General features: G+C 31.7%; 1 protein-coding gene across 1 annotated transcript; it reads right to left on the bottom strand.

The window, feature by feature from the left end:
- Positions 1–341: 341 nt before the first annotated feature.
- LOC110022662 (polyadenylate-binding protein RBP45-like) lies at positions 342–16,350 on the bottom strand. The gene is made up of 8 exons (XM_020721722.1): positions 16,326–16,350; positions 15,855–16,242; positions 14,034–14,514; positions 7,640–7,695; positions 7,429–7,559; positions 7,266–7,362; positions 7,001–7,162; positions 342–582 (listed from the first exon to the last, which is right to left on the bottom strand). Exons 2-7 carry the CDS (start codon positions 16,212–16,214, stop codon positions 7,001–7,003), a joined length of 1,287 nt encoding a protein of 428 aa, XP_020577381.1. The 5' UTR covers positions 16,215–16,242; positions 16,326–16,350; the 3' UTR covers positions 342–582.
- Between the last annotated feature and the right edge of the window lie 290 nt (positions 16,351–16,640).

Here is a 16,640-nt window from a genome sequence, read left to right as displayed (position 1 = left end):
TTTACGCCAATTAATCCAAAAGATGATAGAAAATTGAAAGATCCTTCAAAGAAAAAATTGCATTTGGTAGATTAGTGTACACTACTTTATATTTTAGGGCCATTTGCTTACATGCCACAAAATTCTTACATATCTAACTACAACATTCGGTTCATGAAATTAAGGTGTTATGAATGTAAATATGAAACTTGAGTGTTAGGTATGAATACATAATCATTATGTAGTATGTATGTAATTTTCCCTATTTTATCACCAGAACTACAAATGGAATTCAACGGTACAAGCAAACACACTACGGAGAAAAAAAAAATGAAGTTCTTAAATCCACAATGAGAAGCTTCTTCACTCAGAGTACAAGTCATATGCAATAAAACACCATGTTGGCAACATAGCAAATTAGCACACAACATAAACATGAATCATTTTTTAAACAAAGAAACAAAACAGAACTAAACGATGCAAAATATATTAAGTCTTAAAAGCAGCCCCTCGCCAAAGTTAATCACTGACGGTCCAATATCCTCCCCACGCTACATCTTCCTTGGAATAATAATTCGAGTCCCAATGGCAAGCAGAATATCACTGCAAAACAATAAATCAACTTGGTAAAACTCATAAATAATAATAATAAGGAAGATTTACATACATGCAACTCAAATCCTATGCATTCATGTATCAAACACCTAAACTTCAATTTTTACATACATACTACCACCTTACCTATGCATGAAAAGGTAAATGTCACTTCAAAAGTTAGAATAGTGGTATTTTTTATGTGATATGAAAGATTTAGGTGATATATATGGAAAAAATCAGAGTTTAGATGTTAGACACGTAAACAAATAGGAATTGGGTTGTATGTATGTAAAAATACACCTAGAAAGAAATGTTTTTGAATCAAATTGAGTCCAATGGAAGGAAGAATATCACTTCAAACAATAAGGAGTCGATATTATGGTTGCTTCAGATAGATAAGATAATACAAATAAATATTTTTGAATCACTTCTGCAGTAAAATAGCAACCTGGATCTGCTGCTCTTTCAATCACATTGAGACAATAATCATTTGACAATTTATGGATAAAATTTTTGCTCCATCTCCAAAAAACCATGAAGGGATTAGTTGAGCTGACCAATGTCCTCGTTTAAGCAAAGTGAAGAGCATAAAATTTTACTATTTCCCCCATTTTAAATGAGGGATACTTTTCAAGAGTGTACTGTAATAATCATCATATTAAAGTAATAATTATGACAAAATATATTATCAATATTCACTCTAAATATCAAAATCTTGCAAAAAGGATCATCTAAAAAAACGCCCAAGGCAAAAATAATGTAAAAAAATAAACATAACTTTCTAACATCCATGCATTACCCAGTTTAATTATTATTATATTTTGAATAAAAAGAAACAAATAATCGTGATAAATCAAAAGAGAAATATGACGTAACATGCTAAAAAAAAAGGAAACATTACAATAATGGAGCATAAAAGGAGCAGAGGAAGAATGTAGTGATTATTAAAGCTGAGAAAAGGCACAGTACATGCACATTGAAAAGAAAAAATAACGAACAAAATTTTATCTAATGTTTCGTCGTTTCAAATGTTAAATATAAATTTTTGCCTCAATCATTTGCAGTTAAAAAGAAACCTCATTTTCTACGGACCTGCTTTAGAAAAAAATGATTTTTTTTATCCTTTAGTTCTTTCTGAAGAACCCAATTCACATACATCTTTACAAAATTTCTCCCTCATAGATGATAGTTGTCTGCTTTTAAAAGGCTGCAGTCTTCAAAAAATTATGCATTAAAGACTGAAAGCACCTCGTTGCCTAGCTTACAGACACATGTAAATTACGGAAAACTAGTTCTGCCTACTTAATGTGCTTCGATTTGGTAAAAATAAAAGCAACATACCAATTTCATGCAAAACTAAATGGGAGTAAATACAAAGGATTCACGAGCAAGCCAAAAGTATTTAGAGCAAGGCTAATGATAACTGTTGTGAATAGACTTCACCAACATACATTTAACTGATTACAAATTAATTGCAGCAAATCATCAATATGTATGTCATTAATCATATCCTTATAATTTAGCATTGATAGTATCAATTATTTTTCTCTGTTTATTCATATATTGCTCTACAAAAGCTTCTAACTCCAAATATGTATATATATATATTCCACTTCTACAAATAATTGTATACCCTTACACTTTAAGCATTCCCATCCTTTGCTTCAACTTTAAATGCCAAAACCATCTAAAGCTAATCCAAACCCAAATTCAAATCCAATAATCCTTGCAAGAATTTGAGTCCAGTGAAATCCAAAGCATTAGAAGACTATTTTTCAATATCTTATACTCAACAAATAACTCCCTTCTTCCTTTGTTATAGTCATTTCTCATACTATCATTCTTACTCTTATCATGCACTATTTTAACACTCAAAATTTTATCATACTCAATTTAGCAATCAATGATTTATTTGTACCCAATACTCAAATCCATATAGCATAGAATCATAGTTTAAATGAACCTGAAATTCAGGTATATATGATATTTTCTTATCATGAATTCCTTCTGACTAGCAAGGCACTTCATTTTAGCCAACAAAATTTAACTTAAGAAGTCATATCCTCACATATTATCCCAATTCCTTTATATAATAGATCTAATAAATTGTAACACTTAACTTTTAAATAGTCTTTCCTTCGTCATCTAGATATCCCTCCATCTTTATCTAATTTGCTTTTATCAAAACATATCCTCTGAGTTTGAGTTATGTTTGTAAATAGCATTCACAAGAAATTAGAGGTTAATATCTCTATAATTAATAAAAAAAAGATATAAGAATAGCATTATTTTTTACCACAATCCTTCTGTGACAGGAAGCTCTTCGATTGCTAAATAAACATTTCTAAATTTGGTCACAAGCATATCATTCAGCATACCTTTTAATAAATACTTTCCTCCTTTTTGCCAATTAAAAAATTTCTAATTATACTCGATCACAATTTTTCAACATAACAGATAATAAAGAGTACCATTCACCATCATCATTATTATTCCATTAATTATCATAGCAAAAAAAAAAAATTGCATGCACAATAGATCAATTGGACTAAAGTCAAATTGATTCTAGACTACTTACATCATTCGGTTAGGCAAGTATTCTACTATCCTCTTCACCAACAATATACTTCATAGGTTTGATTATGCTATATATTAAACATAACATTATTACTTCTCTATTACAAGAGAACATCATCCATTAGCCTTATACAAACTATTTTTAGCTTTATAAATCCTCATTTTTCGTTTGTTCCTGCCAAATTTAGTTTGAGAAGTTGAACATATTCTTTGCAAAACATCCTGAGCAAGTTCTATTCATGTTATGTTTAGTCTAAACATTCTCCCTCATAATACGTTAACACTCAATTTATTTACCCATACAACGAGCGTATATTTTAATCCTTTACACTCAAGTTCATTTTCAATTAACTTATCTTATATGGACGTCACATAGTCGTCCCTCTGAGATAATCAATCAAAAATTTATCCCATTTTAATCTTGTTAAGTTTTTATCCATTTTCAATTGCCTTGTTGTAAATAAATGATACCTAATCATTCCTCTGAGATAATCAATCCTTAATTTATTCTTTTTAATTTTGTCAAAATTTAATCTTCACACTCATTTCTACAAGGCAACTTGGGCATTAACCATTTTCCAATCCTTAATTTATTCTTTTTAATTTGGTCAAAATTTCATCTTAACACTCATTTCTACAAATGCAACTTAGGCATTAACTATTTTCCAAGCCAGCACTTGGTACCATATAACATAGTCAGCACAACTGTAGTTACATAAAATTATTAATTATAAAAGACAATCAAATTCCCTCTCTAATGCTCTGAATTCCATAGCCAATTTTTCATAAAAAAAAATTGTCAATAAACTGAAAATATTTGCCAAACTCTTCAAAATTAACAACTTCTCATTTGGAATTTAGCATTTTTTTGCTTTTTTTAGAACAAAATCAACTTCATTTTATAAAGCAAAATATGCATGTATTTATTTTTGGCTGGATATTCTTCAATCATTCCCATTTGATAATCTAACAAAACAACATTTTTATTATTTCATTGGTGTTCTATCTCATTAGCATCATAGTACTCTAACTACATCTAAATACACAAAAGTTAATAAACGAAGTATCACATTTTAAGCATTTAGGGTGTTTTTCACCATTCCTAATCTAAAATACAAATCATCACAACTTACATAATTTTGGCTTCTTTTACTATCATCTTTGCAAAACTTATAAATTCCACATAATTATTGTGTGTTCAATAATATTTATCTTTTTGTTATTCTTTAAAGCCACATAATTTTCCTCACCTCTACATCCTTCACGCTGCAAACATTTTTCCTTGCTATCTAATACTAGAATCTTTATCCTTAGAACTTCCCGATCAATCTTCTGAATGTAATAAGTAAATACCTAATATGTAGTTGCAAGTATATACATAAAAGGAATCAAGGTTAATCTGATATTTTCTTACGATTAAATTACTCACTCAAAAGAAAAGAGTTTGCAAACAAGTAAAAGCCAATTTTCATATTAATATTCCCTTTTTATCCATAATGATAAAGATTTAGCTTTGACTACTGTGATAAAAGAATCTTTGAAAAATACTTACTGTTAAAAGAGAGAGTTTGCAAAAAAAAAAGGTCCCTGGGTAAAGAGTAGAAAAAGCTTTATATATATTGAATTTCAAAATGATTTGGCATGCATTAAAAGAAATTACGACCTCTAGTATGGTATATTTTTCATTGGAAAAGATCATAGTATAGCTCAGCAGCTTCTTCCAAAATTAATTTTTTGAACTTCTAATGTAAATTAAAGACCTAATAAGCACCCAAAAAAAATATTACATTGTCCCGGCCAATCATAAATTAAAAATCAACCATATTATCACTAATAATATTCATCTCAACAATTTAATCTTCATTTTTATTTATATCTATTATTATCCCAAATACTAAATAGGACGCTAAATAGGACGCAATGGAGAAAAAGGATTCATGTAGCCGACCCCACGTAGTGGGATTTGGGATTAAGGCTTTGTTGTTGTTGTTGTTGTTGTTGTTGTTGTAGTACTAACCCAAATACATATCCATTGATAATGTTTCCAACAAACAATAGCTTATGAATCTCCCATCTGAGTTTCTTCCTTCTAGATAACTTACAAACATACAATATTTGTTTCTTTTCAAATCATGTTTCGTAATTTTACAGATTTCCTAATTCTCAAACCTTCCCAATCAACATTACTAAATTAAATATAACAAATCTAAACATAGTTAAAAACAATAAATCATTGCCCGTAATTTTCAACATAATAAGTTTATGCTATGTCATCAACGAAAAATAATAATCTAAAAATTATAGATTTGGCGTATTCATCAAACATTTTTTAAGGCATGATTAAATGACAAATAATTGTTTAAAAATAATTCTGAGAAACCTAAAATTTTGTTGCTATAATTTTCGCCACCAATCTATTATGACATGCTATCAAAATATAGAATAAGTCACCTTACTCTCATAAAAATAAAAAAAAAAAACAGCTCTGGAAGTGTTCGTGGACATAAAAAAAACTGCACATATAAAATGATAGTTGAACAAGTAATAAAAAGATTACCATCACATATTTCCCATACAATTCAAAATTTGTGATATATTTTATAAAAATTGAAATTGAGACATGAATTTAGACCAAGATGATGGTTTGCTATGATAAAGAAAGAGTAGTGTCAAAATAGTCCCTGATTACTTTACATGGAGACATTTTAGTCCTACCAGCCCATAAAAGTGTCAAATAAGTCCCCTTGTTTTAAACCCCGTTAAAAGAATCTATAGACAAAATTGACACTTTTATAGACTCTAGGACTAAAATGACTCAGAGAAAATCAAGGGACCATTTCAACGTATTTCTAGATAAAAAAATGAAACTCGATTTGGCCAACCCACACAACCCTCAAGCTCATTTGATTGTTTGAAGTTAGAAAACATGCTTAAAAAAGTTAAAATCCTTAAAAAATGCGGTAAAACCTTAAGCATATTCATTGATAGCCAAAAATAAAATAATTCTTCATGGGGTTGACCGTGAATAGTTGGAATAAGGCTAATGAGGATGAGAACTTAATTTTTCTAATTTAGAACCAAAATAAAATATGATGATGACAAATTGTGAAATTCACTAATTCCAAGTCTCAGTTAAACGTGATAAAAATAAACACTTCCACTCAAATTCCAATGGTTTCAGTTTCACAATATAAGTAGACGAAATTGTTGTTTTTAAAACATATTTTGTTATCTACAAAAACCCAAAAGAACCATTGAAGAGTATCTTGACATTATTCTATCATCCATTCAATAATAGAATAGCATATTCACAGAAAGAAGTTAGGGCTTATTTGGCTGCTCGGAACTGAGAAGAAACAACACTTCTGGCTAGTTAAGTCGATGAAGTTTCCTCTAAAAAAGTTATTTAGTTGTCAAATATAGAAGCTGCACTTCCTGTTTCTATCATTTGATTGTGCAGAAAGTGAAAGAGTCTAACGGGCACAAGCGCACAAATAGAGGCACATAAAGTATCAAATGCATTCTAAACAATATAAGTATTTAATAATATTTTATAATAATTTATTTTCTTCTTTATTCTATATTATGCATGATATATCATCTAAATTTAATAATTTCTTATCTAATGCATTATATATATTTTTATTTTAATTAATAAATTTCAACTAATAATCAATATGCATATAAGTTTGGTGTTATAATACTATATTACATTATAAAGAAAATAGCCAATAGTGCAGATAACTCACGTTTAAACGACAGGGAATAGCAATAAAAACAATCTAACACAGTTTAAAAAACAATAATGTTAAAAATAAGATAAAGATAATAATTGAGCATATATTACCTATTGCTGTTGATTTGCCTGCTGTTGATAATTTCCATACCCCTGGTATGATGCATATGCATACATGTTCGGGTCTTGTTGAGGTGGGGCATATCCATATGCATTATAGCCCTGAGAATATCCATAATAATTACCATTCCATTGGTTCTGGTCCTGTGGTGACTGAAAAAGACCAAAAGAAAAATCAAATTGCAACTTCACCCGAAATCCAAATACACAAACAAATAACATATTCTCAGAAGCCCTTGGCAAAAAGAGACAATACCTGCTTGTTTGAAGGAGTTCGGCCCCATGAAAGTCGGATATTCTGACCTCCAAGAGGAGTTCCATTTAGCATCTGTAAAGCCTCCTCTGCATTTCCTCTGTATAAACACCAATCAGCGAACAGCAGCAAACTCATCAAACCTCGGCAAAAACAAAACACAAACCTGTTTGCAAATTGAACAAATCCACAGCGTTTTCCGACGGGGATTTTCACGTGGACCAATTCCCCATATGGGCTAAATAATTGTCGTAAGATATCATCAGAAACACTTGAATCAAGACCACCAACAAATATCTGCCCAAAATAATATTATGTCAAGCTTCTAAGCATACATAATTCATCTAATGTAGAATTCGAGGGGAAAAAGCACCCACGGTGGTATTATTTGGATCATTCTCAGAGTCAGTTCCTTGTTGTGTTTGGTAAGAAGCTGCAAATAGTAGGTTCGGTGAAGTGCTCAAGATATGTCATGAAATTAGCAAACAAATATGGATCTCATATTAAAATCACATTAAGCCCAAAAAAATGAGGAGAAAATTACACAAATGGCTTGCCATTTGTGGAAGAAATGTTAGATTTGCTTTCGTGAATCATGGTTACCTAGTTAAGGAAATAGATAAGCCTTATGCAATTCCAATAGTACACCAAAGTGCAGTCAAGCTTAATACAAGTAAAACAAAGTACATTCCACTACTACAAAAAAATAAAAAAATAAAGCTATATAAAGCAGAGAATGCTAATGTTCAAACCCCTCATCAAAGCATGCTATAATGTAACTTCAATCATGAATCACATATCAACCACAAGAAAGTCAAAATTTGTAAAAGAAGTTGTAAAACAAATCAGTGAAGCATAAAAAATAAGATACAGAATTGGATAAATTTCATATAATCCTGGAATACTTCCCCACAAAAAATGTGCTAATCTGGAAAGAAGGGAGAAATTACATGGCAAAACGAAGGATATGAACCATAAAATAAAGAACAGGGAGTGGGTATTAGCACCATTAAAAGAACTGTAATAAAAATATGTATCACTATAATACAATTAGCTTTGTCACAATTGATTAGCGTTAACCTTATGAATAATTATTTTTATTTGTTCTTGTGTAGTGTAGTATGAGGAGTTAAATTCTTTCAAATCAATTTGAATAACTTTTGTGCATGCTATTTTAAGCCAATTCATTCTTCTTTCTAATCCTTTCAACACTAATTTCATCCAAATAACTATTTTGTGCATTTTATATAATTCATTGCATTCCTTGAGTTCAGGTCCGTTTGGGGCAACTGCAGCTTGTTAAAAAACAGATGTGAAGCTGCTGCAAAATAATATGTTGTTCAAAAAGTTGCGGTAGTTATTACAAAAATTTTTTTAAAAAAAAAAGCTAGACCGCAGCTAGAAAACCGTCACCACCTAGCCAGGTTGGGTGTGAAAACACTGATTTCAGCAGTTCTAAAATGGAGTTTTTTGAAAAAATTGCCAAAACAGTTTACCCAAACAGGCAAAACTACGGGGCATTTTGAAAGCGCCACCACACCTCCGCCCCAAATAAACCCTTAAGGATATGTTTGGCGCAATTGCAACTGTTTGAAAAAGCATTCGTGAAGCTACTGAAGAAGAAATTGTTGTTTGAAAACTACAAAGACTATCGCAAAAACTTTTTTGAAAAAAGTCAGACCACAAATTTCTAGTAGCCACCGCAGGTAATCAGGTTTGGTGAAAAAATGCAGCTTTCAATTACAGCTTTTTGAGAACATAGTCAAAACGTAGTTTTGTCAAACAGGAAAAACTGCGATGCAACACTACATCGCCAGCACATCACCGCCCCAAACGAACCTTTAATCTCATTTTATTCAACTAAATTTAGACACCGAGACATTTTATTCAAATTCAAATCTCAATCCAAACACAATCATTGTCCAAATTGCAAGTTCCTTTTATTTATATTGGGTCTCAATAAAATCTTTTTATTTAATGCTTCTAAGTCGCTACGCTATTTTAACCATCATTACTTACAAATATAAATTATCTCATTTGTATCCCAATTTTTCTATTTGTCGGTTAAACCTATCACACCTAAATATCCCTTTACTTTTTAATACTATTAATTAATAACTGTTCATATCATACCACTAAAATTGCAAATAAAAACACAGCTTCAATTCAACTAATTTTAAATCCTCTATCTACTAGTCATTTTCTTCAATGTTCTTATTAGAACAATCATTCACAAAAAGAATACACCAAGGAACTACGCTTTGAATATCATTTATAAGCAACCTTGAGACCAATTCAAAAAGATAAATACTCATTATTTAATTCGAAATATAATTTTATTGTAATTGGATGCTCTTTGGCCACTCTAGAACAACTTTTAAAACTACTCAACAATCCATTATCATGTATCTTTAAAAACTTCAAAATACTTTTGACCCGCACTTCTTTTCATTAATGTGTAGATCAAATCAATTCATGTAAAACACAATTACACACAATTTCAAGATCAATTAAAATCATATGAAGATCATTTGACTGCTCTTTATGCTTCTTAATTGTTAATAAAAAATCACCTTTATAGTAGATATCAGATTAATTCTCGAAAAGTAATTTTTATTAAGTCTATGTTTATTACCTTCAACCACAGCTTCATGGCATTATTCAAAAATTAGTTTTCTCAATAGTGAGAATAATCTTGGGAAGTGTTTTGTTCTCAAATATTATTAAAAAATAAAATCTCTTATAAAACTTGGCATCCTCGTATGTACAAATTTTCACTAGAAAGTCAAACAAGCCACTACAATGTCCCCATTAACTCTGCAATATTAAAGAACATCTCATACATATCAAATGCTTTAATTTTACACATCTTCATCAAAATAAATTTCATTCCATTTTTATGGATCAATCTACAATATTTTATTATTTTATTCTAAATGCTCTTTCAATATAAAATGTCCTTAAAAGCTTCAATTTAATAATTTTCAAAATATTATTTCCATATTTCCATGATGTTTTCATATTTAATCCAATTATCTTCATTTATAATGTATCAAACTTGATTCTCATTGTGTGGCTTAAGTCCATAACTAATTTACTTAGCTCTAATTTTTCCCTCCATCATATAAAATCAAATATAAATAAAAAAAATAGTTTATCCATAACACAATACAGCTTTTGCAATGTTTTTATAACTTTTTTATATTCATTAGCTTCAGTAGTATGCTCATCTACTAAGTGCCAAATTTATCAATATCAAAGTAGAATAATGTTGAAGGTTTATGGAGTCTGATCCTTATTGCCAACTCAATGTATTCATGAGCCATTCCCTTCTCAAATCGAATATTACCAGAGATACATAATGACTAATTTTTTAAACACATTGTATTTTGAGATTTTTTTTTTAAGTTTTCATTCGTGTAATCCCTAAATAGTGGCAAAAATACATGCTAGTTGCCCAATTTGGAGGTCAATGCAATGGTAAAATTCCTAAAATGCTCTATGAGGTGTGCAAGCTTCTTATAATGACCCAAAGATGGAATCTTCAGCTTGGTAGGTTGAGCTTATAGTAGAATCTCCACCAATAACGCAATGTGTCTCTTGATTTAAGTAATATTTGCGTGAAGCCCCATAGGGTGCTTTGCTCATGAGCCGTCTCCTATGCTAGTACAACAATAATTGCTAAAGGTATCGTCTTCTACTTCTAAAACTGGGAGTCGGAGATATTGTTAAGGGAAGGCATCATTGTTTCAGAGGTGGCCCATAACATGTCGACATGGTTTGTCGCAATGCCACAATTTCATAGGCCATCCATTTTGGATGAAAGATCATAAAATTACGCGGAAAATGTCATCAAGTTGGGTTGAGGCGTATACTTAATGTCATTCCCAAAGGTCAATGTGAAGGCATCGATGGCGATTAATAAGCCCTTGTGATCCTCATAATCATCCATTGGACTTCCTACTGGCCCCAAAATCTATCAACAAAATAGAAAATGTTAACAAGTAAAATTGGTTTATGCCAGTTGCTCTCCCGCTCGCAATTTTAAGGGGATGTAGATAGGGCTGTAAAAAAGGATCGTTGTTCGCGATGAGTTCGTGTTCGGTTCGTCAATGAGTTCGTGTTCGGTTCGTCAATGAGTAAACAAGACGAACGTGAATAAATTTTTTTCGTTCGGTTAGTTAAACGAACCAAACACGAACAGTGATGCATTCGTTTGTGTTTGAATCGTTATTGTTCAAAATATAAAATAATTTAAAATAATTATATATATATAATTTATGATATTTTAAAAAATTAGATTTTATAAATTATAATATATAATAAATTAATAATATTAATATATTAATATACTATATTAGTAATATATTAATATAGATATTATATATTTATATAATATAAGTTATATAATTAATATAATATATTATTTATATATATTAATATTAGAGAGGTCAAACTGGCTCTTCGTTCGCGAACAGCTCGTGTTCGGCTCGTTCGTTAACGAACGAACACGAACAGTGACTTCACAAACAATTTCAAACACGAGCTTATTTCAAACAAACTAAATTTCAAATGAACCGAACACGAACACAAGCTCTGTTCGTTCGTGTTCGGTTCGTTTACACCCCTAGATGTAGAAGATTAGTCTTTTGAGCTAGATTACTTCAATTGTTAAAGGTATTAACCGCTAAGAGAAAATAACAAATAAAATAAAGCAAAAATTAATACGAGCCTTTAGGTGATCTCCGCTTACATCAACTTAAGAATTCACTTGCTTTTGTAAAATAGAAATTGAGAAAAGAAAAAGAAATTCAACAATACAATCACTCTCTCCTTCCTATATACCTCTCAGGGCGTTCTTGTTACTATGCCTAATGGTGGACTTGTCTGTTTGTGTTGCCAGTTATGGAAAGAATGGAAATCATAAAGTAAACATTATCACATCATGCAATTGTTAGGAATTATTAAATCCATCAAGCATGGGTTGCTAGGGATTAGCCTCACTATTAGGGGCCCATTAACGTTCGTGTGAGGCCAAGCAAAATAGCCATTCAACATGCTAGTTGGATGATCGTAACGAGGTGTGAAAAATGAGGCGCCACACATGTAAGGTCATTGCTCGTTAGAAACAATCCAAATTAGGACATTATAAAATAATTGCCTTCAAAATACAGAATTAATAATAAACCAATAAAGTGAAATACAAATGTACTTAATGAATCCGATAGGAAATACATTTAATAAAATAAGAAGGTTTATAAAAAAAAAAAGAAATCAACCTAAAATTAAATCATATTAAGATTCAAACACATATGTCCTTTGAAAACCTCAAAACTAAAAAATCATAAACATGCTTCAATAATTGTCTCTATGGCTCCAATGAATGTATATTTAACATGAATCCCGAAAAGGGTTCTTATGGTATTTTGTCGAGCACGAGCCCACATATCATAAAATGGCATGGTTATGCAAGGGTTGAGAACCACAAGCATGAAAGGGCACACCGTCTTCACAAAGAACATTATATAAATTTAAAATCATGCAAGTTTTAAATAAATAATATGCAAAATGGTATTTCATCATTATCATCATTACTACAATCACCGCCATCAGCATAATAAACTTCATTACTCATAAAAACTATTCGGGTCAATTTTACAAATCCTGCTTCATCATTCATTTCTAGTGATTTTTGCATGTCATGTTTAACAAGAATTACGCAAAGTATTTCACAAATTTCATCCATGGCAACTTTGGTCAGCGTGTGTCTGTTATTCATTAATAGTTCGCTGGTATAAATACCAAGAAAGGACTAAACATGTTGAAAAGAAAGGAAGAGTGGATGTTTAGTACGTGATACGCGTGAATAATAATACATAAAGCATAAAAACATAAGGAGCTTAAACCAAGGTCAAAATCATACAGCTATCTCATGCACACATCTGCCTCCAAAGACAACCCCATATCTAATAAGGAAGAAATCAAATCAAAGAAGAAACTTCATACGGGAAGGAAGCAATATTCAAAGGGTGCATATGAAAGAACTGTATTGCTACTTAAGGAGAAACCCTGCACCAATTCAATTCAAATATAAAACATATTTAATGAGAAATGAATACAGAGGAGAAATACCATTTGACAAGGAAAGAATATCAAAAGGCTTTAGCTACCGACAATTATAAAGATTTTTAGTAGAGAAAAAAAAAAACTGATGGAATAAATATCTTTAATATTGACTGGTTCTCTTTTTAAAATAAACAAAAGTAGACCAAAAAAGCTAAAGAGAAAGGAAACTTCAGTTGGTAGACATCGCTTATATTGTAAAGAACTACATTAAGTATACAAGCTAAAACTTTTCACTTTACTAAGTCAAATTGGAGAAGAAAATAGATAACCTTGGCTCTTTGTCAAATTATGACAAAATCAATGACACTGACCTAATTGAGGCTCGAACTAAAGGAGAAGAGCTTCTCAGAAGTCAGTTCCAGGCCTAAACAATCATTGGCCTCAAATTGCCCTGCTTTGAAAGAATATGAATCTTATAAGACTTAATTACTTTGAATAATGTGTTAATGTAGCCTGCTTCACAAAGGAATCTAGTACGAAGCGAATTACTATTGGAACAATACGGCTTTGGTTGAATGCATAACATTTAAACAAAGTAGTGGGCCGGCGTAGCAACACAATAGAAATTTTCTTGCAAAATACTTCAAACGATATCCTCACAAAATAAGATAAAAACAAAAGTACAATAAGTCATCTTGCATATACCTTTTGTAGGATTTTGTTGCTGAATGCCTGCATTGTTCTTGCTAGATGCAGGCCCAATCCTCATAGGCCTTGAAGAACAAAAAACCCCATTCATTTCATTCATAGCACGCGACTGCTCATTCAAATCTCCAAACTTAACAAAACCATAGCCTTTTGAACGTCCAGTTGCTCTATCTGTAACAACTTTTGCCCCCCTAACAGAGGAATAGCGAGGTTTGAATGTCTCTAGCAAGAGATAATCCGTCACATCTGCAGCTAAATCACCAACAAATATGGTATACTCGGAAGCATCATCCCCTCGTCTCTCACCTGCCCCCAATGATGCCCAATTTAGTCTGAAGGCCTGCTCACTATTAGGCATCATTTGACCATTATATGTCTGAAGAACTTGTTGTGCCATTGAACGAGATGCAAACTCTATAAAACCATAACCTTCTGACTGTTGGGTGTGCCTATTGCGAATTATCTTCACTGATAAAACCTGCAGAGGATAAATTACAAGTTATGATAAGATTGGCATAAAAGTTTTGCAAATTTTAAAAAAACTACAATATCAATATACTAAAAAAAATGGACTATGTTTCGCTTCAATGATAAAGAAAACCATAATGACAATGATACATAAAAAAAATTTTAAAACAACACTCAAATTCAATGTCCACAGAAAATTTAAATAAAAAACACAGACATACTAGAAAAGCATATCACACAGGTGAACTTTCATAAAGAACATCAGAGGTCAAAATTATTAATAAAAAAGTTCAAACAAATTTGCCTTGATGATGCAGTTGCAACAAATAACAGTGATTTACTGCCTGAAGCATTGAATTATGCAATTATGTAAAATCTAATAATTTCATTTCCCAATGTATTCATTTTCCATGGATACCAAAGGAATCATTTGCTTTAGTGAAAGATATGAATTAAATTGACACGCTAGAAGTAATTGTGAAATAAAAATGGCACACCCTCTAAATATTATTGGAAAATTCCGGTGCTAATTCTTCAAAAACATCGTTCACAACTCAAGTGACGATCTAGTTCGGTTCAATCCATATTTTTTAACAGGGTTCTTGAAAGTGGATTGAAATGCTGCCAAAGAATTTTTTTTAGTAGAATATGCATATAAAAAAGTGCAATGCATGTTAAAGTAAGTCGAAAACCAAAATCATAAATGCATTGTTTCATCCTAAGCATTAATTAAATTACAGAATCCAATACAAAAAAGCCAAATATAAAGAGAAAATATAAGTAGATTCCTATAGAAATAAAAAAAACAGGAGTGCATTAAATAATTGGAAAATATAAGTAGATTCCTATAGAAATAAAAAAAAAACAGGAGTGCATTAAATAATTGTTCAGCATGGATCATATAATCTTAAAAGAATTAAGTATCACGCAACTACAAATGATATGAATGAAAAATGTAGTAATAGGCATACTTTAGAATCACTCACCACTCTATTCAAAACAAAATAAAATTCGCAAGTTATCAAACTTCATTTAATGAATTAATAGCATATAATGAATTAGTAGAAATCTAATTACTCTAGAGAATGTTTTGATTGAAAAAAAAAAAATTATCTGCCAAAAAGGTTCTAAACCTACAGAATTAAAAGCTCAGGCTCAACTGAGCTGACTTGCACCAATAATTCATAAAATCCATGCAAAAAGCTAAACAGCAATCAAGTAACAACATTCATAGCAAATAGCAAAGCAGCAATAATAATAAAAAGAACAAAAAGAATTGATAATAATAATAATAGTAAAACAATTAATAATTGTGAAAAAAAAATAACATGGCAAAGAAAGGATTGTCACCTCTCCGGTCTGAGCAAAACAACCATAGATATAATTCTCATCCATCCAATACTGCAAATCCCCCACCCAGAGTGTTCGAATCTCATCAGAAGACCCCTGGGACGGCTGAGGCTGCTGCATCTGTCCAGGAGTCATCCCGCCGGTCTGTGGCGCGTAATGCGACATGTGCTGCGGAGGGAGCTGATGCTGCTGTGGCGCAGGCACCTGCGCCGGCGGCAGGATCTGCGACGTCTGCTGGTTCCACAAAGTCGGAGGTTGTGCCTGTTGGTACTGCGGCTGCATCATCGCCCATTGCTGTTGCGGCACGGTCATCCCCTGATTCTGCATATGTTGCTGATTCATCGGTTGTGGCTGCATCATCCTGTGAACGGCGTAGGAGGATAGGATCCTAATGAAGATATTCAAAGGAGGATATAAAACCTAAACCTAATAAGATAAGAAGAAGCTGAAAAGGGTTTGAGGAAAGGAAACCCTAGCCACCAAGACGGGGTCGGGATCGGGAGAAAGGGAGCGTTAGGAGGAGAGAGAGGGAGATATTTACGGGAAGAAGGGAGATGACAACTGGACAGAATCAACGGTGGAAGATGGTAGTCTACGGTCAACGAAGATCGGGCACAGTTTGCTGTCGGGCCTTGGTTGGCCCGCCTGTGGGATGTGGTTTTGTTTGGCGGGTCGGATATGACTGGGGTCAACCGGATAAGGTTTGACGGAACCATGTCCCAATTTTGGACCCTTCATCATAACCCCAAATTAAATGATTTATTTTAATCCTAGAATTGCTTTTGT

This window comes from Phalaenopsis equestris, unplaced genomic scaffold (genome assembly GCF_001263595.1).
Source record: "Phalaenopsis equestris unplaced genomic scaffold, ASM126359v1 Scaffold000202, whole genome shotgun sequence".
NCBI lineage: Eukaryota > Viridiplantae > Streptophyta > Magnoliopsida > Asparagales > Orchidaceae > Phalaenopsis > Phalaenopsis equestris.
The sequence above is the reverse complement of the archived record's forward strand: the minus strand, read 5'-3'. Positions and strand labels throughout refer to the sequence as shown.